Source organism: Symphalangus syndactylus, chromosome 7 (genome assembly GCF_028878055.3).
Source record: "Symphalangus syndactylus isolate Jambi chromosome 7, NHGRI_mSymSyn1-v2.1_pri, whole genome shotgun sequence".
NCBI lineage: Eukaryota > Metazoa > Chordata > Mammalia > Primates > Hylobatidae > Symphalangus > Symphalangus syndactylus.
Genome location: NC_072429.2, coordinates 95,432,135 through 95,459,916, shown reverse-complemented (window position 1 = coordinate 95,459,916; position 27,782 = coordinate 95,432,135). Strand labels below are relative to the sequence as shown.

Genomic DNA, 27,782 nt, shown 5'->3' with positions numbered 1-27,782 from the left:
AGGATGGCTGTGATGGTCATGTATCAACTTGACTGGGCCACAGGGTGCTCATATATTTGGTCAAACTTTATTCTGGATGTTTCTGTGAGGGTGTTTTTGGAAGAGATTATCATTTAAACTTGTAGACTAAGCAAAGCACATTGCCTTTCCCAATGTGAGTGGACCCTATTCAAGCAGCTGAAGGCCCAAATAGAACAAAAAGGCTGACCCTCCCCAAGGAAGAGAGAATTCCTCCTGCCCTGCTGCCTTCAAACTGGGACATCAAGCCTTGAATTTCAGAATGTTTTATATGGACCCCCAAAATCGCATTTTCCACTAAATACCTTCCCATGACATTTATGGCCATGGTTCCCTTTCTGGAAAGTTAGAGCCAGCAAAATCAGTCAGACTGTGTGGCAATTGAGGAAGAATGTTTCCTGCCTTTGCATTTGAAGTAAAACATCAACTCTTCCTCGGTCTCCAGTCTGCTAGCTTTAGGATTGGAATTACACAATCAGTTCTCCTGTCTCAGGCTTCAAACTCACACTGTAACTAAAGCATTGGCTCACTTGGGTCTCCAGCTTGCTGACTCACCCTGAAGATCTTGGGACTTGTCAGCCTCCGTAATCATACGAACCAATTCTTTATAATAAATTTCTTCATATTCACATACACACACACACACCCTATTGGATTAATATAACATAGCCTTTCCTTTCATGTTACACTTTTACTGGGCTTTTAGTTCCACCACATTGTTTCTTAAAAGGAAGACACAATACAACTTTTCTGGGTGACTCAATGTTATCCTTAAGAATTTACACCTCCATAGGATGTGGCAACCCAGCTTTGTGGCTACACTTCAGTTTTCTTGTCTCCTCTCTGTATGTCAAAATATCCTCTATCATTCCTACATCTGCTAATGTGATGTGTCCACAAAACCCAGAAATTTAAACATGTCAAAAGTAATGTGCTAAAAGCCCAGAAGCTCTTGGTGAGAAGAGCAGAAATACAACATACTACCTTGCTGTGTGGGGTTAGAATAGCTATTAGGCTGGCTTAGAGGCCTTCTTCTCTGATTTCCACCTTAAATTGTTAATGAAACTTTAACCTCCAGATAAGTATGGCGCTGCCATCATTGGTTTTGCCATGACTATGGGAATCCTAATACCAGGACATGCACAATTTAGTAGAAAATTAAAATGATAAAAGTATGTGAAGTGTACACTACACTACCAAATAATGTAGGCTACACATGCTTTAGCCTATACTATTTATTTATTTATTCACTCACAATAAGCCTTTTCCATGAGTAAGTTTCATCACTAAATTATCAACAACATCAAACCTTTCAAAACATGTAAATTCAGAGCCAAAGTATACAGGCTAGAAAAAGTTGATCTTCTCATGTGAACCAAATATTGACCAAAAAAAAAATCATGCCCAGTATTATAAACATCTGCTTTGTTTGTGTACCTAAAATATAAACTTACATTGCTCTTTCAGAAGGTCTGTCGAGTGACCAGTAACAGCACAGTGCAAGGTTGAGAGAAAGAATTTGACTGCAAACAAAAGCAAACAGCAAATGTCACATGAATTACCAGTCTTCACAGGAGAAATTCCATCTGTGTCTATAAAGGTTGAGCTTTCTCTTCCTGTTCTCAGGATATGTTAAGAATATAATGATTCATAGATTAGAGCCTGTCACAGTGCCCTGGCCTTGAATTTTAGAATATTTTATATGTGCCCCCCAAAATCACACTTGCTACTAAATACCTTCCTATGACATTTATGTCCACGGTTCCCTTTCTGGAAAGTGAGAGCCAACAAAATCAGTCAAACTGTGTGGCAACTGAGGAAGAATGTTTAAGAACACTTCCATTCACATCCTGACAAGAACATCAAATATTTTGCAGCTTAGGTAACAGTCCTATTTTAGTAAATAACTGGAATTACACAATCAGTGTAGGGCTCACGATTAAGACTTCTTCAAATATGTGTCCACAGGGGTCTGGGAAGCATCAGTAGTAATAAGCATAAATAACAACTACTGGCTATTCTTTTGGGGGCATGTAAGCATCTTATGCTGAGTCACTATCACCTTTTTTAGTTGGAAACTTCCAAGAAGAAATACATTTGCATTTCAAGGTTTCCCATTTGGGTCAACCATGAACAAATAAGAATAGAGGAGAGAGACAGAGAGGCCGCCTGGAACGTGAGCTGGGAGCCTGATAAGAATTTCTCCAGCCGTGCCATCTGGTATGTCCTGGCACTTGTCATCCAAATTGCTATTCTACTGAACAAATTTAGTTTCCCCCAGACAGTTCAGCTTAAATGAGCTCATACTGTCTATCTGACACCTGTCAAAAGAAGAGTGAAAGACTTCTCTAAGCTCTAAACTGAAGGAGGTAAGGAGGCAGAAAGAGAGAGAAGTAAGCAGGAGCAAGGAAGAGGGCAAGATGGAATGTGTGCAGAGCAGAAAGAGCTCTTTGAGTGTCAGTGTATTTTTATGTTCACCTATAAACCTAATGCTGGAAGGTGGGGAAGGAAGGAAAAGCACCACTTCCAATCATATTTGCTGAGAGAAATACAATTGAACATACGAAAAATGAAAATAGTACAAACTATCTTCACTCTCACCTGGTGTCTTTTTTTGTGTATGTGTGTCTATTTGTTGTCTGTGGTGTTTTGTTTTGTTTTTAGTTAAGAAGGAAGGAAATAGCAGTGGAGAAATGTGATATGCTTTTGACAGCATGACCAATGCACTTTTTCCATCCCAGCTGGAACAAGATTCAGTAACAGGCAAGGGCAAGCGGAGGAGTGATTTCATTAACCAAGTCTTGATTTTGAGGTTTGCTATCTGCAGATCTGCTTTTTCCTCCCAAAGTCTTGGGAAGCTGCCAATACGGGCAAAAAAATAAAAAGTGATGGTAATGGATTGAAGCTGCCATAGGGCAAATCTCTGGAAGGAGAAACATCATAAATAATTACTAGGAGGGTACTGCCTGTGCCTTTTGCCTTTCGAGTTGGAAGATAACAGAGAACCAAATTTAGTAACTGCTGTTTGCCACAGGAAGATACCGAATAAAGAGAAGGAAGAGGGGGACAAGAGAAAAGGGTAGGAAACAAATGGGCCTCACAGGAATACAATAAAAGATAACTTTCAAAATCCATCTTCCAAAACAAAAGGCCCAAGACTGTCGAGTCCCCTTCAAATCCATCTAATCTCATTAACGCTGGTGTTAGCACATTTGTTTGCAGTTTTCCCCCTTTCATTTTCTTTATTCTATGGTTTGAAAGTGTCCCCTCCAAAATTCAGGTGTTGACACTTCTAATGGCCAATGTGATAATATTAAGAGGTGGGGCCTTTAAGAGGGCTCCTCCCCTCATAAATGGGATTAAGGCTTTTATAAAAGAGGTTTCGCACAAAGATTTGGTTCACTTGTCCCTCTGTTCTTCCACATGTGAGGACACAGCATTCCTCCCCTCTGGAGGATGAAGGACTAAGGTGCCATCTTAGAAGCAGAGAACAGCCCTTGCCAGACAACAGAAGCTGCCAGTGCCTTGTTTTTTGACCTCCCAGGATCCAGAACTGTGAGAAATAAAGTTCTATACTTTATAAATTACCCAGTCTGTGGTATTCTGTTACGGCAGTACAAATGAATCAAATATTCTACCTGGACTTCTCAATTGGAATACATTGTTTGGTCTCTTTTGCAACCTTTACGAATATGACCTTACAAAGAGACTTATCTACGTTTTTTTCATTTGTAGTTTAGTTATCTCATGACTCTCTTAAGTTGAAAAAGAGATAATCAAAAACTTTTTTTTCAAAATGTCCTGATCAAGTTACTCAGATGTAAAATGTGTCTAAAGCTCCCTGCCTCCCAAAGCTCTTGTAAGGGTCCAATTGAGGTGATATTTATGAAGCATCCAAAACATAAAAGCTATTGAGTATATGCTAGCTCTTTTCTTTTCCGCTCTCTGAATTAAAAGGTTCCTAGAATGTACAGCAGAAAAAGCTAGATCAGTAAAGGGCAATATTTGGACATGAATCCACAAACTTGTTTTCTAAAGGGAATAAACCCAATTAAAGATAAAAAGCGGCCAGGCGAAGCGGCTCACGCCTGTAATCCCAGCACTTTGGGAGGCTGAGTGGATGACCTGAGGTCAGGAGTTTGAGACCAGCCTGACCAATATGGAGCAACCCTGTCTCTACTAAAAATACAAAATTAGCCGGTTGTGGTGGCACATGCCTGTAATCCCAGCTACTAGGCAGGTTGAGGCAGGAGAATTGCTTGAACCCTGGAGACTGAGGTTGTGGTGAGCCGAGATCTCACCGTTGCACTCTAGCCTGGGCAACAAGAGCAAAACTTCATCTCAATAAATAAATAAATAAATAAATAAATAAATAAATAAATAAATAAAATAAAAATCAGTGTAACACCATAATGCCTTTTTGGAGTATTTACGAGCATCAGAATCCCTTTTCAAAAGGATTGCAATGAGTAGTATTTTAAATACACCATGATGTTATGGATACAGCTGGAACTAAGCGACTTGAGGTGCATAAGCAATGGAGGTCTATTTCAAAGCTTCTTTCCTTAGTAGGCAAATAGATGACATTTTGTCAGCCTTGCCTCCCTGGTGATTAAAAACCAAGCCCCAGAGGAAGGCCAGGCAGCTAACACTAACACATACAGGCCCTTCCCCTGCTGAGGAAAGGAAAACTCAAAGCCCATGGAAAGCTTACCTTTTCACAAGGTGAGTTTCCATTTCTTGTGACAGTGTCCACAAAACAGTTCACTCTGCTAAAAGCCCTATCAAAAGGAGCAAAAAACACTATTACGCAGCATTTGGGGAGCACATTGAATATTCTAACTCCTAAAAATATCAACTTGGAGGGGACCTACAGAGATCAAATCAATGCATGCCTAATTAACTTACTTTAATCCTGGAAGGCTGGGTGTAGTCTGATGGAGACTTGAAAGAAAAGAAAGATGGCATAAAGAGCTAAAAAAAAAATGTGTCCTTGTTCTTCTACTTAGCTGAATGACCTTCAGCACCAAGCTCCTCATTTATAAAATGAAAGAGTAGAGCAAATGTATAAGGGTTCATCCAGCTTGAACATTTAAAAAATCTGGGTTCTAAAAATGATAGGAAGTCAATATAGAAACAAAGTGCTTGTAAAGAATTCCAAGTGCCAAACCACCAAAAACTGGACCAGGCCAGTAAAACATAGAGAAGTGATGGTGGGGAGGATGAGGGTGAGGGTTATCAGCTAACATCTGTGGATGCCTCACTAGGAGGGCTGCATCAATCCATGCACTCCACAGGTGTGGAATCTTTTAATCCACTCTGACTTCCTTTCGGTCATACTTCCCAACATATGAAGCAGCACTGGATTGACTATAGGCATTGAGGATCCAGCTAGGAGAAGGTGACTTGGAGATATATTGGCTTGGGTTTACAGGGATGTGCTTAGGTGATTCACAGTTGTTTCCATCCTGGTACAGGAATGTGTCCCAGGACTACTAGTGTCATAATACAAAGACACAGGGCCAGAGGTCATATTGTAACAAGAATGCATCCTGCAACATCTGGCAGTGAAAGCATGAAGACAGTGGTGGAGATCCAGAAGCCAGTCACTGGAAAATGCTTCCAGTTATCAGATATGCAGAACTGCAGTCGAGGCAACCAATCCTCATTAATTCCTACTTAAAATGGAAGTTCTCTCCTATCAAGAATAGGTTCAGTAATTCAGAGTATGCTATTGCGAACACAACCTCTAATTTTATATTTTTAAGGAAGTCATGCAAAATAGAATTTATCGGAATTCCTGAGTTTGTAGAGCTCAAAGAGCAAATGCATCTATGTATGAAGTCACAGTTTTATTTGTGTTAACATATTGGATTACATGTTAAAATACACACCACATCTTATTCTGACAAAGTATGGCATTCCCAGACAAAAGCCATACAAAACTACAGTTTATTGACAGAAAGAGACATACTTTGGGTATTTGTGATGAGTAGTCTCATAGATCACTCAATAAGCCAAATAATGAAAAAGTAAATCACCTTGGGAAAACACTGAAATTTCTTGTTGGTTTGACACAAAATGCTGACAAATACAAAGATAACAAAAATGCATAAAATGCCACTAAAAAAGAGGATCTAGACAACAAACTAAATGGAATGATGTTCATTCATTGTCACTATACAAAAACATGAAATGTCCTGAAATCTTACAGCCCATACATGAACAAAGCTTGATAACATTTTCCCAAAATTTGACAACAATCCTAAAAATGTATATGATACTACCAATAAAAAAGCTATAAAGCTGAAATAAACTTTTCCAAACTATCAATAATAAAAACTAAATTATGATCAACCATACTAGAGGAAAGACTGAATTCCTTTTTTATTCTTGTTTTAGAAACTACAACAGAAAAGCACTGTCATACAAAGAACAATCAAAGAATGTGCAAATAAAAAATGCAGACAAAGTACAGCAGCTTGACAGGTAGTTATTTAATCAAAACAAGATATTTTTCTGAATTTTGTCATGTTTGTAGTATTTGGTGGCTCTCTTAAATTTATAAATTGTTATAATTTCTTCCCTATTGTAAATAAATGTTGATTTTATATCTAAATGTGTAGAAGTAACTTTGTATTGTTTTTCTTAAAGAGGCCCCCAAATTATGTAAGTTCCTACCCCTATAAAACTTGGGTCTTCTCCTGGCTTGAAATATAGAAGACACATAATAAATGTTTACTGAATAAAATTAAGTTGAAAACGTTAAAAATTAAATTCTTGTCCTCGATGTCAAATATTTACTCTACGGAGCAGTAACCAGTGAGGCAACAGACATTCATTGAGCTATTAAACTATTACTGTTGACACCCAGGCAGAGGCTAGTTACCCCTTCACAACCACTGATGACATGGGGAGGTTGGAGTGGGTGGATAATTTATAGTTCTCTGTATTACACGGATATGAGGTAAACCCATCCTAAAGATACATCCCTGTTGGCCTCTGCAAACCTATATTAAGATCCTTATTTCTCTTGCAAAAAAAAAAAAGCTCTTTTCATACTCCTCAACATCAGAGCTGCATAGTTTAAAGAAAAAAAAAAGGAAAACAAATATCAGTCTGCAGAAACTCAGAAGCAATTGCTGGACCTGAGATTTTGCTCACTTATTTTAACAATTAACAGCAATTATGTATGGGATGAAGGATCTTTATTTGCATATTCTATACATTGGTAATTGTAAACTAAAAATAACTTCAGGATTATTACCCCAAAGCTCATGCTGTTAATGAAAAAGTTCAGAGGAAATGATATTGATTACACATTCTTAATTAGTTGACTTATCTGTGGTAGTCTGGGTAACTTTGGATGAATAAAAAGAGTATTCCTTCCAGTGCTTCAAATATTCAAGCTTATCATATAATGCTAACTTTTACATTAATTATTTTGAAATTTTTGATGCTTTATCAAAAAGAATGATATTAATGCATTTTATCACATACATTTTTTAAAAACCCATTAAGTGATCATCAGAAACAAAAAGAAGGAAAAGGAGGCAGATGCTCTTTATTACAAAAGCACACAGCAAATAATTGTAATAGAAATAATTGAATTAGAAAAACATTTGCAACTTCCAGTACAATGACTGATTCAGGCAGGGGTCATCAACGGATGTTAAAATCTCATTGGGTGAAATTTTGTTAAAGAACTTAAGATTCACAAAGTCTCAAGAGCATCCCACCATAATTACAATGTATTTCCTCTACAAATGTGGAATGCTACCTTTCAATAAAGAAATGTCCTTGATTGGATTATGGAATTCAGAAAGAAAAGATCAACAACATTACTGGGGGAAACAATTGGGAAAATCTGAATATGGATGAATTTTAAATTAAATACTATTTATAATATTTCTATAGCAATGCTAAATTTCTTAGGCATGACAATATTACAGTTATGTTAGAGGTGGTCCTTGCTCTTATGAAATACATGCTTATATATTTATGGGTGAAATGTTTTCAGTGTTATAACAACCTTACTTTCAAATGATCCAGAAACAGAGAGAGAGAGGGAGAAAGCAAATGTGGCAAAATATTGAGTAATGAATGTAGATGAATATAAAAGAAAGCAACTAAAAGTGGATAAATTTAGACTTCAAAATTTAAAACTTCTACTCATCAAAAGGCACTATTAAGAAAAGACTCTATGACACAAAAGATGGGCAAGACATCAACTGGGAGAAAATATTTGCAAAACATATATCTGACTACAGATCTGTATCTAAATTATATACAGAACTCCTACCACTCAAAAATTAAAAAAAAATTATAGATGGGCAAAAGCCTGGAGTAGACTTTTCACTAAGAGAGATTCAGAAATCAGGGAGATGTAAACCAAAACTTCAGTGATATACCAATACATATCTGCCAGAAAGGCTAAAATTAAATTTTGGCGAGAATGTGGAGCAGCCTGAAATGTCACACATGAGTGCTGAAAATATAAAATGGTACAACTTCCTTAAAAAAAACTCAGGAGGCTGGGCACCGTGGCTCATGCCTGAAATCCCAGCATTTTGGGAAGCTGAGGTGGGTGGATCACTTGAGGTCAGGAGTTCAAGACCAGCCTGACCAACGTGGAGACACCCTGTCTCTACTAAAAATACAAAATTAGCCAGGTGTGGTGGTGCATGACGGTAATCCCAGCTACTCAGGAGGCTAAAGCAGGAGAATCGCTTGAATCCAGGAGGCAGAGGTTGTGGTGAGCCAAGATCGTGCCATTTACTCCTGTCTAGGCAACAAGAGTGAAACTCCGTCTCAAAGAATAAAAATAAAAATAAAAAGTTAGGCAATTTCTTATAAAGAGTATATGAGTCACATCTATGGCCATACCACACTGAGATCTTGTCTGATCTCAGAAGAGTAGTTTAGTCATTTACTATTCTTTCAGCCTTATTATAGATTTATATTTTTCCACAAAAATCTCTACTAAAATTTTTTTTAAAAATAGCCAGGCATTGTGCCTTGTGCCTGTGGTCCCAGGGGGTGAAGGATGCAGTGAGCCATGATCATGCCACTGTACTCCAGCCTGGGCAACAGAGCAAGACCCTGTCTCAAAACAAAACAAAACAAAAAATTGAGAAAAAAAATCTGTGGTGCTTTAGAACGTGGCTTCAGAAAAATAGCTATGATATAATATGTATCTGTTTAATTGGTTCTCTATTGTCTTAGATGATTTTTAAAATAGTTATTTATTCAATGAATATCTCTTAAGTACCTGCCCTGTGCCAGCAATCTCCTAGGTACTGAGAATACAATGAGGTACACGAAAGACATAGTTCCAGTCTTCATGCAATTTATATTTTTATGCAGAAGTACATGCCGAAAAACTAGATAGGTAGGTAGGTAGATAAACAGAAATTACCAAATATAATTAGGATTCTGTGCATACAGAGGAGATTATGTGTGAGAGAGTTTGAGGGAGAGTGCTACTCAGTATAGTCAGGAAAGGCTTTTCACCAAAAGAACCTTTCAGTTGAAATGTAAAGACTGAAACGGAGTGGGCCATACACAAAGCAGGGAAACAGCATTCCAGATAAAGGGGACAGTGAGTGCAAAGGCCTTGAGGTGGAAAATATCTTGGGTATTGTTTGAAATAGAACATTTGCTGCATTTTGGGTAAGCTGGCCACTGATACTGATTTGGGCCATCACAACTTTGGTACTGCTTGCAAGAACATCAAGCATTTAACATGAGGACAGAGAGAATGGAAAAGACAAGTGCATAGTTTTTAGTCAATGACTGAGGGAGACTAAGGAGAGTGGGCTCCCGAAGTCGGGAGATAAACAGAACTCAAGTCTCTGGAGTCTTTGAACACTGAGGAGAGCTCTGTCTAGAGCTGGTGCCTTTTAAGATAAGTCAGCTCATGTCAACCTACCTAGCTTAGTCCCAGCACTATCTAATGATGACAATGATAATAATGACCATGGCCAAGTAAGACGTCAGTTACATTTCATCGATCACTTCCCATGTTTCAGTCTGTCTCAAGGGCTTGATTTCATTTAATTCTCTCAACAACTCTATGAGGTAAATATTGTTCTCCACATGTTACAGATTAGAAAACAGGCTCACGCTGGTTGTTTAATGTACGTAAGGTCACACAGCATCTAAATGGCAGAGCCAGCATTAGAAACTAGCCTGTCTGATTTTGAATCCCACTCTATGTATTGTTACCTTTGATAGACTCCAACAAATACCTTTGGCTGGTACTTTCTCCAGGCACCTGAAGAGGCCAGTGGATCATTTGGATGGATGCAAGAGGACTCCCTCTGATGACAGAGGGAGGGGAGGAACACAGAGGGATAAAAAAGGCATAAGTAATAGAAAAAGACCAGCTGGAAAAAGTTTCTCAGGAGTCTTTTGGTTCATATGCTACATTACACATTTTTCAAAGGGCACTGCATAAGCAAACAACATTGCCTTAATCCTGAAGCCTGAATTCAAAATGCATTCATTTCTTTTTGCCACTAGAGATTCAGAAATGAATGCCACAATGATGTGATTCTTGAGCTGTGCTTTTGATAAATAAAAAAGCTGGAAAACAGAAGGTTAACATTTATATATATTTTACAATTATGAATGCAAAATAGCAGCCAAGAATAAATGTTTATATCAAGGTTATAAGCAGATGAAAAATGACAGTCTGTACTAGAAATGCAAACAGACCATTAATTATAGCAGCCCCACAAAGCACCATAGTAATATGGAGTTTGCAATACTTTGCTGAAATTTACATAACTATATAGTCTCCTCTCAGATTCCAGAGATTCATTTTTGATAAGTAGCAATTCAAAAGGTTAGTCACCTCATCTACATTATTATTCAATGTCTATGAATGTGAAATGGTGACACCTTGAATTTACATGTTAGAGAAAGGGATGTGCTGCTTCCAGCTCTTTATTTATTCCAGCACTACTGTGTGCCAGGTATAGAGCACAGCCCTGGGGGTACCCGGATGAATAAGACACACAGTCTGTCTGCAGAATTGCCAATCCAGAAAGGGAGACAGACTAGTAAATACATAACCCCAGCAGAGTTTGGACAAACTGAACAGATAGAGATCTAAATGGCATAGGGTTTGTCTCCCAACCAGACAGCTTCAATTATAATCCACCAATTACAACAGTGACATTAACTAAATTAAGCTCTTCTTTCTTCTTACTTCATTCTTCTTTCCTTCCTTCTTTCTTCCTTCCCTCAATCCCTCCCTGATTACCTGCTTCCCTCCCTTTCTCCTTTTCATTCAATAACTATATCCAGTCAATAGTTAACAAGACTGCATAATAGTAGCAACTTTACATGTACTTAAAACTTACTATGTGTCAGGCATTAATAACATTATTGCTTTTAAACCCCACAAAAGGCCAGGCTCAGTGGCTCACACCTGTAATCTCAGCACTTTGGGAGCCGAGGCAGGCAGATCACCTGAGGTCGAGAGTTCAAGACCAGCCTGGCTAACATGGTGAATCCCCATCTCTACTAAAAATACAAAAAATTAGCTGGAAGTGGTGGCGGGTGCCCATAATCCCAGACACTCAGGAGGCTGAGACAGGAGAATCGCTTGAACCCGGGAGGTGGAGGTTGCAGTGAGCCAAACTCATGCCATTTGCACTGCAGCCTGGGCAACAAGAACAAAACTCCGCCTCAGAAAAACAAAAACAAAATGAAACAAAAAAAGAAAATCCTCAAAACTCCAGGAAGAAAAACAAAGAAGATATTTCCCCCATTTTACAGATGAAACCGAGGCACCACTGAGGCACATCTGGCAAGTGGCTGAACAAAGATACAGGCATGGAGTCTCCAGAATGCAGGCTCCAAAATACATTATCTGGCTCTATCCATTATGAGGAAGCATGCCTGTCACACTACCTGATACAATAATAAGAATCCAGTGATTAAAGAACATTTTGGAATTTCTAACAAAGGCTTTCCAAACAAAGAATCTACCTTCCAAAAATCAGAAAGGGGGAAAAGAAAAGGATGATGAGAAGAAAAAACGCAGTGTTCGTTGTGGGTCTTCTCTGGTTTCCCCCTTGGGAGCACAGTGGCCCTCCACCTGCATGAATGATGAGAATTGGCATTCTGCTTGATTACTGGGCATCTGTTACGAGCTTCAGAGTGAGTTAAGCAAAAACAAAATAAGCCTACTAATCGAGGTGAGTCACTTGTACAGTTTTTGAGTCCCAGTGGTATTTTCCTTATTTTTCACCAGCAGGCACATATGCCCCCCAAATTGCAATGATATTTCAAAACAATTTAAATCAAGCTTGATAGCTAATTATCTTAAGGTCATGCTTAAGAACCAAACCACCAGGACATCAAAAATCTGAGACTGTCTAAAAGTGAAGAATGCAACATTAATTTTTTTCCCATTAAAAAACAAAGGGAGTGGGAAAGCAAGCTTTTTTATTCCCTGAGAATAACTGGTTTTCAAAAATCATCCAAAATAAACCTCTTAAGACATTTCACCTCTGCTCTGAGTGTTTTAAGCTGGCCCTCTGATTACAAGATGTTCATGTGAAATCTCATCAAGATGCTTTCTTAAGATGAAGAATGTTTTATAAATTGTAATGGCTTTAATCAGCACCCTCTTTGAAGCTATTTAACTCTATGATGTAGCCCAACCATTGCTTCAATTATGTCATTTATCAACTCTGTATTAATTAAGTATCATTACAGAGATTGATTTATATACTTTTTCATGTCTCTCTCACCAGATGGTATAGCATTCTCCCTCTCTGACACTCCATAAACATCACCTGGATTCACTCATCTCTCTCTCCCCAGCTGAATGTTTAATCAGCTCTTAGTCATCTTCAAACTAAATTGCTCCTCTTCCTCCTCCTCTTCACTATACTCTGTCAATACAGTACACAAAGGCCAAGTGATATAAAACATCAGCCAGTAGTATTTCCAAAGCCAAGTCCTATCAACAACTCATTCCCACCTCAATGAGTTCATACTCAGTGTGGTGATGCAATTTTCACAGTAAAGTGAAGAGAAAGTCTTTTGCTTCCTTAGCTGATTAAAAGTTGCAGTCTCTGTTCAACTATCTGGGGCAATGGAGAAAATAACTAGGAAAAAAATGCATGTGTGGCAATGGGAATACAACAAACAATTTGGCCTCAGTAGAATTACCTTTTGAATTATATTTTACTTGGGCTAATATAAAAATTACTTTGCATTCTTGAGCTCGCATACTGAGAAAGCAGGAGGCAGAAGTCCCAAGGTATACTGCATTGCAAGAAAGCCAGCCTAGAATTTTAAACTGCCTTGGGTGATCTAAAAAGTGGCAACAGAGAAATGGAAATGCTGAACTGTTTTTCTTGCAAAATATAAAGACCAGATTAATGGGACTATCTTACAGTTGCCTCAGACTCAAAATGTCTAGAAACCAAACTGGCCGGTTTCCCTCCAAGCCAGCTCCCTCTCCTGACCCCTACATTTCTTCTTCTCCTGTCCCCAAGCTGGGATCCTTAGAGCAGGGATCATCAGCTCAAATATCTATAGGACTCGAATAGGCAACATAAATGAATAAAGTATATCAAAAAGAGGGGAAAACTTGGCAGATAAGAGGGGGGACATCCCACCAACAAGAACGATTTGGTGGCTAATCTGCTCAGCTGAAGTTTGCCTAATGGAACATACAAGATATATCACCAAATCTGGTTTTTCTCTAAAACCACAAATCCTTATTGTTATTAGAAACTTATGATTTTTAAATCTGGGGCTGAACTAAACACAGATTCATCCCGTAGATTTTTATCCTTGCCTATCAATTTGGACCCCTACTCCTTCCCCCTTTGAATCCAATCAATCCCCAAGTTCTAATGTTTTCATACTATGCCTCCTGCTGATTTCTTTCCATTCCAATTGCCATCATCTATGCCCTCATTACTTCATATCTGCATTATTAGAGGAGTATCCTGTCTTTCCCTCTCCAATGCATGCTATGCACAACGGCCAAATTGATCTTTCTAAAACAGTAGTTCTTAAACTTTAATGTGTATCAGAATCACCTGGAGGGCTTGTTAAACCAGATTGCTGGACCCCACTCCTAGCTTTTCTGATACAACAGGTATTAGGTGGGGCCTAAAATTTGCACGTCAATAAGCTCCTAGGTAGGTTGATGATGCTATTCCCGGGACCACACTTCAAGAACCACTGCTATAAAATTCACCCCATATCTTTAACACAGTCCATGGTTCTCCAGTTCCTCCACATTAAACTTAAAACTGCCTAATCTGCTACCCTGAATTCTTCAAGCCTGGTCTCTTCCTCTCACCCCAAAATTGCATTTCTCTGACCCCCTAGGAGGCCTGGCTCCAGCTAAACTGATCTGCTTGTGTTTTACCCAAATATATCATGCACTCCCACCTTGCTTGGATATTTACAGAGAGTCTTTACACCTCTTTTCTCTTGGTCAAGTCTGCCTTTTTATTGAACACACCCCAAATTTACATTGTCAGTGCAACCAACCCCAATCAGATTTCTGTTATCTCCTCTAGATTCCTATAGCATTAGCTCTCCAGGTTGCTTGGTACAACCTAACAGCATGGAAGTTAGAGCCAGAGACTCTGAGTTTGAATCCTAGTTCTTTCATTAGATGTGTAGCATGATAAGCCATTAATCATCCTGAACCGGTCTCTCCTTCAGTAAAAGAGATACCAATACAGTATCTACTTCTATTGGGTTACATAAAGAATTAATTGAGACAAACTCTTTAACCCTTTAGAATAGTACAAAGTCAGTGCTTAATAAATAGTAATTTCCTTTCTTTATCCCTTTCCCCCAATCATTCACTTAGCACTAAATATAAAAAAAAAAAAAAACACTAATCACTTACATGTTCTTACCCCCCTCTCTTTTGGCTACATAAAAATATTTCTTGAGGACAAAAAATATATGGAATTCACCTTAGTAATCCCAGTACTTGGAAATTTCTGAGCTACTAGGAAGCTCTCAAGAAATATGTACTAAACAATATGATAAATTTGAGAAATAATGTAAGACTAATTGTTCCATAGAGAAGCTTTCCTCTGTGGGACTTAAATCTCTAATTAATTGCATTTATTCTTAAAATATATTTCCCATGTCAAAAGTAAAGAAAGGTATTTTACCATCAGAAAAACTAAAAACGCTCTAATGGGGGGGGTCTCAGTTGATAATGGTGATGGAAAGAAGTGTCATTAGAAAAGCATTAATAAAGGGAAGATCTCCTAGAAGTAAAGTTCAGCCCAAGAACACTAATAATGGCAACACAGAGAATAACAATAATGAACCTGGAGACGATGCTGACAACAAGCAACGGACATTTTTTCAGGACATTTATCATGTAACCGTGTGACCACTGCAGACCCAAAAGGGCTGATGATACTGATGATTGTACCAAAAAGTGTCCAATCAAACTGGTCAAATCAAACTACCCTCCAGGGGATTCTCAAATTTTGAATCCAAGCAGCAACAAATTATAATTTTTATATATATATATTATGTTCTCTAGTGTTGCTGACTTCTATAATATTTTTAGATGAAATCCAGTATCACCAACTCCCCAGAGGTGAAACGCTTTTCAGAGAGAAGGGGGCTATTTTCCTTAATCAGCAACTCAAAACATCTTTGTTCATAAGTGTTGTGGCAGAATAAATATATAATCTGGCATATTGGGCATCAGAATATTTTCCTCCAAATGCAGAAGTACCCTAAAAGTTCAAGTTGTTTCAAACTTACTATACATAGGTTACATAGTTCGGACAAAGAGCACCAGGAACTGGGTCAGCTGGTTTGTTAAGAGAGCCCTGCCATGATTTACTCTACATCCTCAGACAAATTCATTCTTCCGTAGACATTTCCTAAGTTATTACCATGTTTCAAACATTATACTAGATGATAGGAACCCAGAGGTTAAAAAATACATGTAATCAACGTCTTTCTGGAACTTAGAGTCTAGCATGGAGACAGGCAATTGGGGCAGACTGGGCAGTATTTCACCAAATTCACTTTCCTTTCACCCTGGACATAAAGATAGGCCAAATTTCCTAGCCTCCAGGTAATGGCATTCTGCCCAATAGAATGTCAGCAGAAGTGAGGTGTGCCATATCCAGGCCTAGATATGGATAACCATGGAAAATCTCCCTCTAGGTTATTGACTTTCTCTCTCCATCCCCTTATGTGTCAGATGAATGCAGAAGACTCTGCAGAGAACTCAGATCTCAAAAATGATAGAGCCACAGATGGAAAGGAGCAGAAGGCCACATTCTGACCACCCCCTTGAAACCATTATGTGAACATGCAAGAGACTCCTATTGTGTGAAGTGACTGAGATTTGAAGCTGTTTGTTACAACAGTTAGTCTACTCTACCAAAGCACGAACCAAAACTATCAGTACTTCCAAGACATTATGATACAGAGCATGCACAGGACGATGTCTGTGGAAATACCAAAAAAGAGGTAACTCACCTGGGCCACAAGTGGCTATCAGGGAGGGATCCCCAGAGGAAGAAACTCATAAGTGTGTGGCAGTGAGAAGAGAAATGGAGGGTTGCAGAGGAGAAAGCACATGCAAAGTCACAAAACTCTGAGGAAATGTGGTGTATGGGAAAAGTGTTAGCAATTCCTGACTGCTGGAATGTGGAGTCACACTGGGAAATGGAGCTGCTCCGTGTGTAATTGTTGAAATGACTGATAAAGAGCAGAACCTAAGAGACTCAGTGTCTGTTAGAAATAATGGACACAGAAAGAAAAAAGCAATAAAGGACAATGTGACTTAGAAGATGAAGGATGAGGTCAATTTTGAAAAAAATTGAAACTGAAATAGCTATGGAACATCCCAAAGAAGAATCCACAGGCAGGTGAATATATAGGCCTAGAGCTCACAGCAGTGGTATGGATGGGAGAGAGGGGTTTAGAAATGGCCACAATGTAGATTGTCTCAGCCCAAAATCTCCTTAAGCTGATTAGCAACTTCAGCAAAGTCTCAGGATACAAAATCAATGTACAAAAATCACAAGCATTCTTATACACCAATAACAGACAAACAGAGAGCCAAATCATGAGTGAACTCCCATTCACAATTGCTTCAAAGAGAATAAAATACCTAGGAATCCAACTTACAAGGGATGTGAAGGACCTCTTCAAGGAAAACTACAAACCACTGCTCAATGAAATAAAAGAGGATACAAACAAATGGAAGAACATTCCATGCTCATGGGTAGGAAGAATCAATATCGTGAAAATGGCCATACTGCCCAAGGTAATTTATAGATTCAATGCCATCCCCATCAAGCTACCAATGACTTTCTTCACAGAATTGGAAAAAACTACTTTAAAGTTCATATGGAACCAAAAAAGAGCCCGCATCGCCAAGTCAATCCTAAGCCAAAAGAACAAAGCTGGAGGCATCATGCTACCTGACTTCAAACTATACTACAAGGCTACAGTAACCAAAACAGCATGGTACTGGTACCACAACAGAGACATAGATCAATGGAACAGAACAGAGCCCTCAGAAATGATGCCACATAGCTACAACTATCTGATCTTTGACAAACCTGACAAAAACAAGAAATGGGGAAAGGATTCCCTATTTAATAAATGGTGCTGGGAAAACTGGCTAGCCATATGGAGAAAGCTGAAACTGGATCCCTTCCTTACACCTTATACAAAAATTAATTCAAGATGGATTAAAGACTTAAATGTTAGACCTAAAACCATTAAAATCCTACAAGAAAACCTAGGCAATAGCATTCAGGACATAGGCGTGGGCAAGGACTTCATGTCTAAAACACCAAAAGCAATGGCAACAAAAGCCAAAATCGACAAATGGGATCTCATTAAACTAAAGAGCTTCTGCACAGCAAAAGAAACTACCATCAGAGTGAACAGGCAACCTACAGAATGGGAGAAAATTTTTGCAACCTACTCATCTGACAAAGGGCTAATATCTAGAATCTACAATGAACTCAAACAAATTTACAAGAAAAAAACAAACAACCCCATCAAAAAGTGGGCAGAGGACATGAACAGACACTTCTCAAAAGAAGACATTTATGCAGCCAAAAAACACATGAAGAAATGCTCCTCATCACTGGCCATCAGAGAAATGCAAATCAAAACCACAGTGAGATACCATCTCACACCAGTTAGAATGGCCATCATTAAAAAATCAGGAAACAACAGGTGCTGGAGAGGATGTGGAGAAATAGGAACACTTTTACACTGTTGGTGGGACTGTAAACTAGTTCAACCATTGTGGAAGTCAGTGTGGAGAATCCTCAGGGATCTAGAACTAGAAATACCATTTGACCCAGCCATCCCATTACTGGGTATATACTCAAAGGACTATAAATCATGATGCTATAAAGACACATGCACACGTATGTTTATTGCAGCACTATTCACAATAGCAAAGAGTTGGAACCAACCCAAATGTCCAACAACGATAGACTGGATTAAGAAAATGTGGCACATATACACCATGGAATACTATGCAGCCATAAAAAATGATGAGTTCATGTCCTTTGTAGGGACATGGATGAAACTGGAAAACATCATTCTCAGTAAACTATCGCAAGGACAAAAAACCAAACACCGCATGTTCTCACTCATAGGTGGGAATTGAACAATGAGAACTCATGGACACAGGAAGGGGAACATCACACTCTGGGGACTGTTGTGGGGTTGGGGGAGGGGGGAGGGACAGCATTAGGAGATATACCTAATGCTAAATGACGAGTTAATGGGTGCAGGAAATCAACATGACACATGGATACATATGTAACAAACCCGCACATTGTGCACATGTACCCTAAAACCTAAAGTATAATAATAATAATAAAAAAAAAAGAAATGGCCACAATGTAGATTGTGGTTGAAGTCACATCTTCACAAGCATGAACCACACTCATAGGAGCATGATGAGGATACTCAGGTCAAACAGTCACAGTGAGAAGCCAGAGATATAGGGAAGGAATAGAGAAGAGAGTGAAAGGGTGTAAGAGTGAGAGTGACAGCAAGCAAGAGAGAGAAAACATGAGAAAGAAGTCATGGAAGCCAAAGAGAAGAAACACTGAAAACGCAGTTGATGAAGGCAAGTGCTTCATAAAAGTGAAGTAAGATGATGGCCTGAAAAATGTCCATTAAATTTGACAAGTAGGCAGTTATTTGCGACCTTAACAAGTCCTGTTTCAGTATTGGCAAAAGCCAGGCTATAATAGTCTGAAGAGTGAATGAAAGGTGAGGAATTAGAGGTAGGAATATAGAATACTCATCAAAGAAATTTAGTTCTAAAAACAATATGCTAGAAGTAGACAAACATAGTTTATCTCATTTTATTTTTGTTTTTATTTCTTGGGATGCAAAACTTAAACATGTTAATACATCTAATTGTCTGAACTTTTATTTCCCTATCAATAAAATAGGGCTAATAATGACCCTTCTGCATAAGCCACTGAATTGTTGTCAGAGCAAATAAAGTAACATGTGAAAGATTCTAAAGTGCTATGTAAAGTCCAACATTATTATGTATTTATAAATGTTGAAAGAATAGAGTTACACAAGTTAAGAGTCCAGTGAAATATGGATTGGCTATAAAATCAGTGAAACATTATAATCAGTCTTAGAGGCTAGCAACAGATTCTGAAGTCCCTTGCTGGACAATTCTTCTGGTACTCCTAAGTTGTAGCTTGGGTTTCCAGATGTCTTCATTACGCCAGAAAAAAAAAAAAAAATGCCAGTGAATCCTGGCAAATTACTGTGCATTAATTCATTTGGGAATTTATTAGTGTTATGAGTAGTAGTTCTTAAATAAAGGTTTCTGGCAATCACCCAGTTTCACAAAGCAACAGACCAGCTCCATAATTTAAGTCTCATAACCAGTGAAATCATGGTGAATGGCCACAGCTTGCTGAGTATGTTATTCCAAGGGGTGATGGAGGTATTATGGAAAGTAAGCTAGCCATTTTAGGACTTCCTTCCTGGGAAGCTTAATCATCCAAAAGAATATGGTCCAATCATTATTTCACTAGTCTTGAAACCTCTAAAGACCCCGCAAAGAACATTATTTTTAGCACTATCACATCAATGTAACTAGTCGTATAACTTTCTAACATGTAGTTTTAACATGCCCCATCCTCCTCCCCTGGGAAGATATCTTATCCCTGTATAAGGAAAATGTCTTTCCTTTTCCCTGCACTTTTGTACAACTCTCCTCTGACTGGGTTTCCTAGCTGCTGACATATGTTCCCCAGTTATTTTTATTTTCAGGGGTTTAGGGTGCTAATTAAGGTCAAGCAGCTGTGTCTCCAGTTCCAAACAGCAATTGTGAAGAATAAACTTCCCTTTCCAATAGATACTAAAAATCCAATCTTGAGACCCAAACAAACCCATCTGCTATTATTTTTGCATTTTAAAAAAAACTTAGGCCAGGCTATCACACTAAAGTTATGCTTCTTTTCCCCATGTTTCTCAGATATTTTATCCTTAAGGTATGACACTGCCATAATAGCTATTAAACTAGACTGAACATCTACATCTCAGTTTTCAGACTTTTTATCCACTGTAATACTGAATTTCGTCCTAGGACTGAGGGCCAATAAAATTATTTGGCATTACCTCAATCAAGACTACAAAGAAAAAGACAAGTCTTATGTTAGTCTCAAACAATATTACCAAATATTTATATGGACCTTTGTAGATAATCATTTACAGATAATTAAGAATCTTTTTCAAGTCGACCTCATTTAATCTCAAAATTATTTTGTACATTTGTTATTATTCTTTATCCCTGGTTAATAGAAGAAAATTATGAGGCCTAGAGAAGTTTAAGAAACATTCCTAAGACCACATAGTTGTTCAGGAGCAGAGCCAAGTCTGTATCCAAGGTCCTCTAATTCCCTAACTCTTCACTATACCATAGATGGCCCCCATTATGTCACCCACTCTCTTTTTACTCCACTTCTCTAGCAACATGGAAAACAGCTTGGCTCCCTCTGAAGTCATTAGGAATCTGATGAAATGCAGACATGAACGCAGTTCTTCCTTCAATGAAAATACATAATATATTAGTTATATAAGGAATGTAATGGGATCACTGTGGATGTGGAAAGCTTTAAAGCTTTTTAAAGGAATGCACAAATGATGCTTGGAATCCAGAAAAGCCAAAGAAGATATTACAAACAAATGACCAAATGTGGAATGGGTGTGTGTGTTTGGGGGGGGAAACTCCATGAACAATAAGTATTTTCACTTGAATGGTTTGTTTTTATTTCATAAGGACTTTTCCTTCATGGAAAACCCTTGTTTTTGAAAGGAGTTCAAATGAACATTATGACAAACCTGTAGATGGAGAAGGAGGCCACGGATCGAATGAGAGATGCCAAAGCCCCCACCTTGGCAGCTTCCACTGCCCCCTGCGTTCGGTATTGCACCGTCCTCGAGTAGTTGATGTAAGGTTGGTTATAAACAACAATCTTCCCTCTTGCTTCTGAGGCCCTTCTCTGCAGTTCATCGAAAGAGGTCACCACCAGAACTTCTGCTGTAATGCCTAGAAATAAAAGTCATGCAAGATTAACTTACAGTTTCCCATCAGCTGGGTTGAATTGGCACATGAAAGGTCACGTACATGCTCTTTCTGCTACATCTGGCAAACTGGTATAAGATCAAGGTTTTAGAGCCATTTACCATAGGAAAAAGATTGTGGGGTTAGCCAACTTCCCAAGAGAGTGAAAAGGCATTCAAAATAATATAACATAAAAATCATAAGGTTTTTCAACTCACTTGACCAGCTGGTATTAAATCACAAACTGCTTGAAAAGATAGCTTCTTTTTTAATTCTTTCCCACCCTAAGAAGTCACAAATTTCAAAGAATGATGCTAATCATTTATTTTTAAAAATGCATTTCAGAAAGCTCTCCTTAGGATTAATGAAACACATATTAATCTTTTTACATAACTATTTTGATATGTTGCTAAACAACCTACAACAACATCATACAAAGGATGCCAGTGTGTGAAGAATACTCTTAGAAGCCAATGTTCTTCATAAATGAAACTTTTAACAAATGGTTAATGTAATCTCTCTCAAGAACCATAAAAAGTAAGCTTTCCTTCCTCCTTTGTATGAAAACATTCTTAAAGAGTGGAAACTTCCCATGCTTCCCAATTTACGGTACTTGTTCATCACCAAACACATCATTATTTTTCAAATAAAAACTTTGAAGATGTTGTGTAATGGCGCTATAATCCTGTTGTCTTTGTTAGAAGAGATGTCCCTTCTTTTCTCATACCATAAGACTTGCCCACATCTTCCTGATTAGGGAACGGGGTTTCACATCTTCCAAGAAATCATTCAAAATTTGCCGGACCATTAAAGATCCAAATTGATGGAGCAGTCAGAGTAGAAAGGAAAAAATATTTGGCAACAAAGGCCAGATGCAGTGGCTACATATATCTAAAAGAAAGAAAGTGGTAGGTGCCTAGTGTTTTGTGGCTTTAGCCATGCAGTCATGAAGTATGTCAGTAAAAAAACAAAGTATCAACATATATTTCCATATTTCCTTAATATTAAAAACTAGATAACTAAGTTTTTCTGAAAGCTTAACAAACGTTAACTGTTACTTGGAAAATCCTTTTAAAATGCACTACAGGTATGCAAGAATTTTTGCTTTCAATATAGGCCTCATCATAACGGGCCCTTTGGGCTGGCTACTCCCCTGGTACCATGACCCAGACTGAATTTCTATTTTCACTTTAAAGTGATCGGCTACAGATCTATAGGTATGCCTTCACCAACACTGAGAACTCAATTTATAGTCTAAAAGAAGCAATGTATAATTATGGAGTAAGGAAAACACTAGCTTTTTTCATATAATATGCATGCATAAAAATACAAATAAGAGTTTGGCTAGACAGATTTTGAGATTCATACATTTCTGAAACCTGGAGTTACCTTGAAATTTGACTGGTATTATTGTTGGCATAGTATGGGAACTTGGCTGATGGTTTTCAGCTGCTCCTAATAATAACAGGTTAGATGGTCCACTCAAGGGATGTCACAACAATAGGGTAATTTTGGCATCTGGATTGGAGCCACTAGAAATGAAGCCAAACTTCTATAAATTTTCATAAGCCACTGTGAAATTAAAGTCATATGAGGGTGGTACTTCACTATGGTCTATGCTTCCATTCAAGTTTTTTTTGTTTGTTTGTTTGTTTTTTCTAAACAAACAAGAGAGTGGAGTCCTAAAGTGCCAAAACCTAATCTAGACACCACAGTTGCCAATGCAAATCACTAGTAGCAGCTACAGGTCAAAACCTATCACTGTGAACTTGGAAGAAGAGTTTAAATTAATCTGTTTTTCTGAAAACTCACAATCATCTCTGATTCCTCTGTCTCCTTTATCCCCCATATCTAATCAATCCCCCAATACTGATAATTTTACTCCTTAGAAATCAATACCAACTGAAATCATGAACTCTGTTCAACCCCCTTACACTCTCATAGCAGGCCCTCATTACCTCTCTTTTGAACTACTACAGGTCTCTACTCCCTGGCCCTCCCATATCACCGGTGTCCCAGCCTCCAGCCTAAGTGAACAAGTCTAACTACTGAAGAGTCAGATCTGCCCCAGGCACCATCCCCAACCCCTCTTCCCCATTTCCGCCTCTGCCGAAAACCCATCATTTCAACATCCAAAGTCTGCCTACCTATACAGACACTCTTCCCTATACAGACACCTACCTATAAAGACACCTTTTCCCACCTTCATCATGTGACCAGTACCTATGTATCCCTCAAGATTCCATTCAAGAATCACTTCTTTAGGGAGCATTCCCTGGCCTCTTGTCTCCTGTAACATCAGGGAAGCCTGGATCAGGTACTGCCCTCCTCTGGACTTTCAGGGTACCTGGGACATATCCGGGAACTGACTTAATGAAACTCTCTCTACCCCTTAAACTGTAATTTCCTCAATTTGGGTCCATGTTCATTTTTGTTTGTGTGTCAAGGGACTAACCCAGTGCCTGGCGTACATGTAGCCAGTTGGTCATTAAGCACTTCTGGAGTTGTGCTGCTCCAAATAAGAGTCTGCTGACTGGATCTAAAGCATCTCCATGAATGTTCAATTTTACCTTTAAAGTTTGATAGCCCTTCTCCCATAGGAACTCAGCAGTCTGATTCCCTTACACCTACAGTATAGCTGCAGAACAATAACCAAGCAAAAGAGGCCTTGGGGCACTCAGAATAGAAATAAAAATCCCAAGTACAAAAACTTGAACACAAGAAAGCTCTTCTGATCTCTTAGAGCCTGGTTACCCTTACTTTACACAAAATTCTACATCTGGCATTTAAACCTTATCAGCTATGAGAAACAACAAATCAAAAAGAGGAAATAAGGTCTGAAAACTGACAACAGTACCACACAAAACAATGTTGGAGTCAGAAACATATAACTAACATTAAGAGAACTTTCTACAGTGACAGAAATGTTTGATATCTGTGCTAACACAGTAGCCATTAGCCACATGTGGCTATTGACCACTTGAAATGTGACTAGAGTGACTAAGAATCTGAATTTTTAATGTCATTTAATTTCAATTAATTTATATATATATTTAAATAGCCACATGTGGGTAGAACTCACAATGACTGCAGGCTCAGGCCATTGCATAGGACAAACAGATGACAGCATCTCTTCTGGCCCTGAGGGACTTGCTTCATGAAAGTCCAATAACAGATGTGAGTCATGGTGATGACCTCCTCCAGCAGTCACAGACAAGGTGGGCCACTGTATTCAGTAGCCATTGTTTGGGAAGGCAGGGTGTGTACAAAATACTTTAGGAAGATTTTTGCTCAAATGGAATAAAATAAAACTAGATCACCTAGAAAATTTTACTCTTCTATATTAGTTTGTGTTTTGACACCTTATACCAAAGGGAATATTCATGCTTGCCTACAAATCAGCAAGCTCTTACTCTACTCTCATCTCCCTTCTTCCCATCCTCCCATTCCAAAAGATAGTTCATGAAAACCTTTAAGAACACAAAACCTGTGTCATATTCACAGTAATGCCTACCCTAATGTCCCTATTAATAATTGCAACTCACTCCCAACCTCCTATACCTCTTAGCTTGTTTAATTTTTTTACAGCATTTATCAGTTTCCAGTTGTACCCCTACAATAATGTAAATTCCAAGTGCCTGAAATAGTGCCTAGCATATAATATTTGAAACACACACACACACAAACACATACCCACAACCCACTGAATGAATGAAGAGAAACCGAAAAAATAAAAGTATAATACCCCATCCCTGATCACTCTCCAACAATGTATACTTCCAAGGAACTTGCATATTTCTATAGGTCAGAATAATTGATGATGATATTAATAGTAATAGCTATATTTGAATGTCCATTGTTTACACTAATATTCACAGCAACTCTGCAAAGTAGTTATTATGAAGAGACTGAGGTGCAGAGAAGAAAGTTCACATAACTGCTAGGTGCTGAAGCTGAGATTTGTAACTATTGGATATCTGAATCCAGGGGTCATGCTCTTCCCATTAACTGCATTGTTATATTCTTTCACAAATGTAACAAATATCAAAAGAAAACCTTGGCATTTTCATTTTAAGAGGAATTAGGAAGGAAAACAAATAGGTATATAAAAGTCTGCTTAAGTTGTCAGCAATTCTTTTCCTTAATCTATAAGAATCTTGCTCATCGATCAGGGTGCTGTTAATCACACTAGGTCCCAATCTCTTAATAAGGGAGTTGGGAGGGGTGTTTCATTCTGGGACAGGAGACATCAGACTCTGTTAGAGTAATGAAAAGGATTATAATAGCTAATTTCTGAAGAGAACATGGGACTGAAGCTAAAAATACTCATTATAAAGTAACTCTTTTGGCTATAGTCTATTATATCACAAAAAACTTATAAAAATCCTCAGGTTCCTTTCTATCTTCGACAACCAATTTTCAAAACCAATCAATTTTTTTAAGCCACTTAACCTGTGTGTAATTACTACTGTGGTTGCCTAGCACAGACAACAGCTGCTGACTGCTGTGGTATTGGCACAGATCATCTATTCTATAGAGAATTTGATAAAGAGACTCCAATCTCAGTCTCTCCTGATTTGATTCTTCCCCAAAACCGTTAAGAATAAGAAGATAATGAAATAATCTTACAACATTTTCTACCATTAAAATAAAAAGACTTACAGACAGAAAAACATGTCTATGGGCTCAATTTAATGTGGTACATTTTAGAAAATTGATTCTGATTTCAGAAGTCTTAACCCCTGAACAGGAAATAGTCTAGTCCTACCCAAAGGAAGCCTAGCTTTCTACTCTTATCACATAATCTTCTAATGTGTGCACTATGCAAGATAAGTAGGTCCATGGAATGGCTGATTTTTCCAGAACTCAGAGTTATGGAGAAGAGAAACAATTGTTCTGGGAAACTCAGTGTTTTGGCTTGAAGTGGTAAGGAAACTGCACATTCATGGAAGGCAGATAAAAGAACATCACAACAGTTCTTTCTGAGTGTCCATTTGTTTATGGAGAATATTGTGATTGTGCAATGGCCTTACAGATCCAAATTAATTCAGCAAATGTATAGCCTTCCTACTGGGCCAAAACTTCATGCTGGGCAATGTGGACAATAGGAAAACAAGGAAATTCCAGTACTACCATTAAGGATTGTATAATCTGGAGGAGAAAAAAATAGGTAAACAATAACTTTAAAAAGAACATAGTCACAGCACTAAATGAAAGTACAAAGTACAATTTCATGAGATAACATAAATCAGCATTAATTCTGACTAAGGGAAGAAATCTAGGAAGTTTCCTATAAAGAAGAAACTTTAAGAAGGCTTTACAAGATTTCAGTAGCCTGAAAATGAGGGAAGGACATTTTCAGGTAGAGAACAAAGAAGAGAAGACAAAAATAGATGAAACACCTATTCTTTTACAGTGATTAGGAGGCTTCCTGCCAGGCCCCAAAACAGACAGTGGGACACTCTATGATCTTCCAACTTTTAACCAAGGTATTTATGGACCACCATCTTCATTCTGTGAATTCCAGGAAGAAAAGGAAAACAGTCTCTTTGAATAAATTTTCAGGGAAAAAAATTAAAACTCAGCTACTAGTTGAGAGAAAGAGGAACAAGGGGCAAAGTGCAACTCCAAGTGATAACTGAAGGCACATGACCCATCCTCTCCGGACTGTGTCTCCTGAGATCTGGCTCAAATTAGACCTGTTCTGTTGACCTTGTGAGAGAGCCCAGACCCCACTGCATCAAAATCCATGGGCACAATAAATTATAATTATCTCTAGAGAGCCAGCTGCCTGCCCTGTTGGGTGGTGTGCTGAGAGCCACTTGCTGTACTGATACCTGAGGACAAGCCACAAGAAAAGCATCCTCTCTACTTTGATTTCTAAAATATTGAATTTATACAGAGACTTTTGTTATTTAGTGGAGAGGTGCCTATCACAGGCCCATTATGTTCAATTCAACATGAAACGCAGGACACTCCAGTTTTATAAGAACCCAACTAGCAACAAGCAGCCATAAGCATAGACTGCTTCTGGTCCTTAGAAATTGGATTGCCTTAAAATCCAAACTTTTCCCATTGTTTTTGCAGCAGCATGAACAGGCACGCAGACTTGAGTACCTTGATTTCTTTTAGTAATTATCACAGGGAACATTTA

General features: G+C 38.3%; 1 protein-coding gene across 1 annotated transcript in view; it reads right to left on the bottom strand.

Moving 5' to 3' along the window:
* The window catches only part of CPQ (carboxypeptidase Q), a 544,933-nt gene that overhangs the window by 319,358 nt on the left and 197,793 nt on the right, over positions 1-27,782 (bottom strand). Inside the window, exon 3 of the mRNA XM_055286849.2 lies at positions 21,406-21,613. Within this exon, the coding sequence (XP_055142824.1) occupies positions 21,406-21,613 (208 nt within the window). The remainder of the gene's footprint in view (positions 1-21,405; positions 21,614-27,782) is intronic.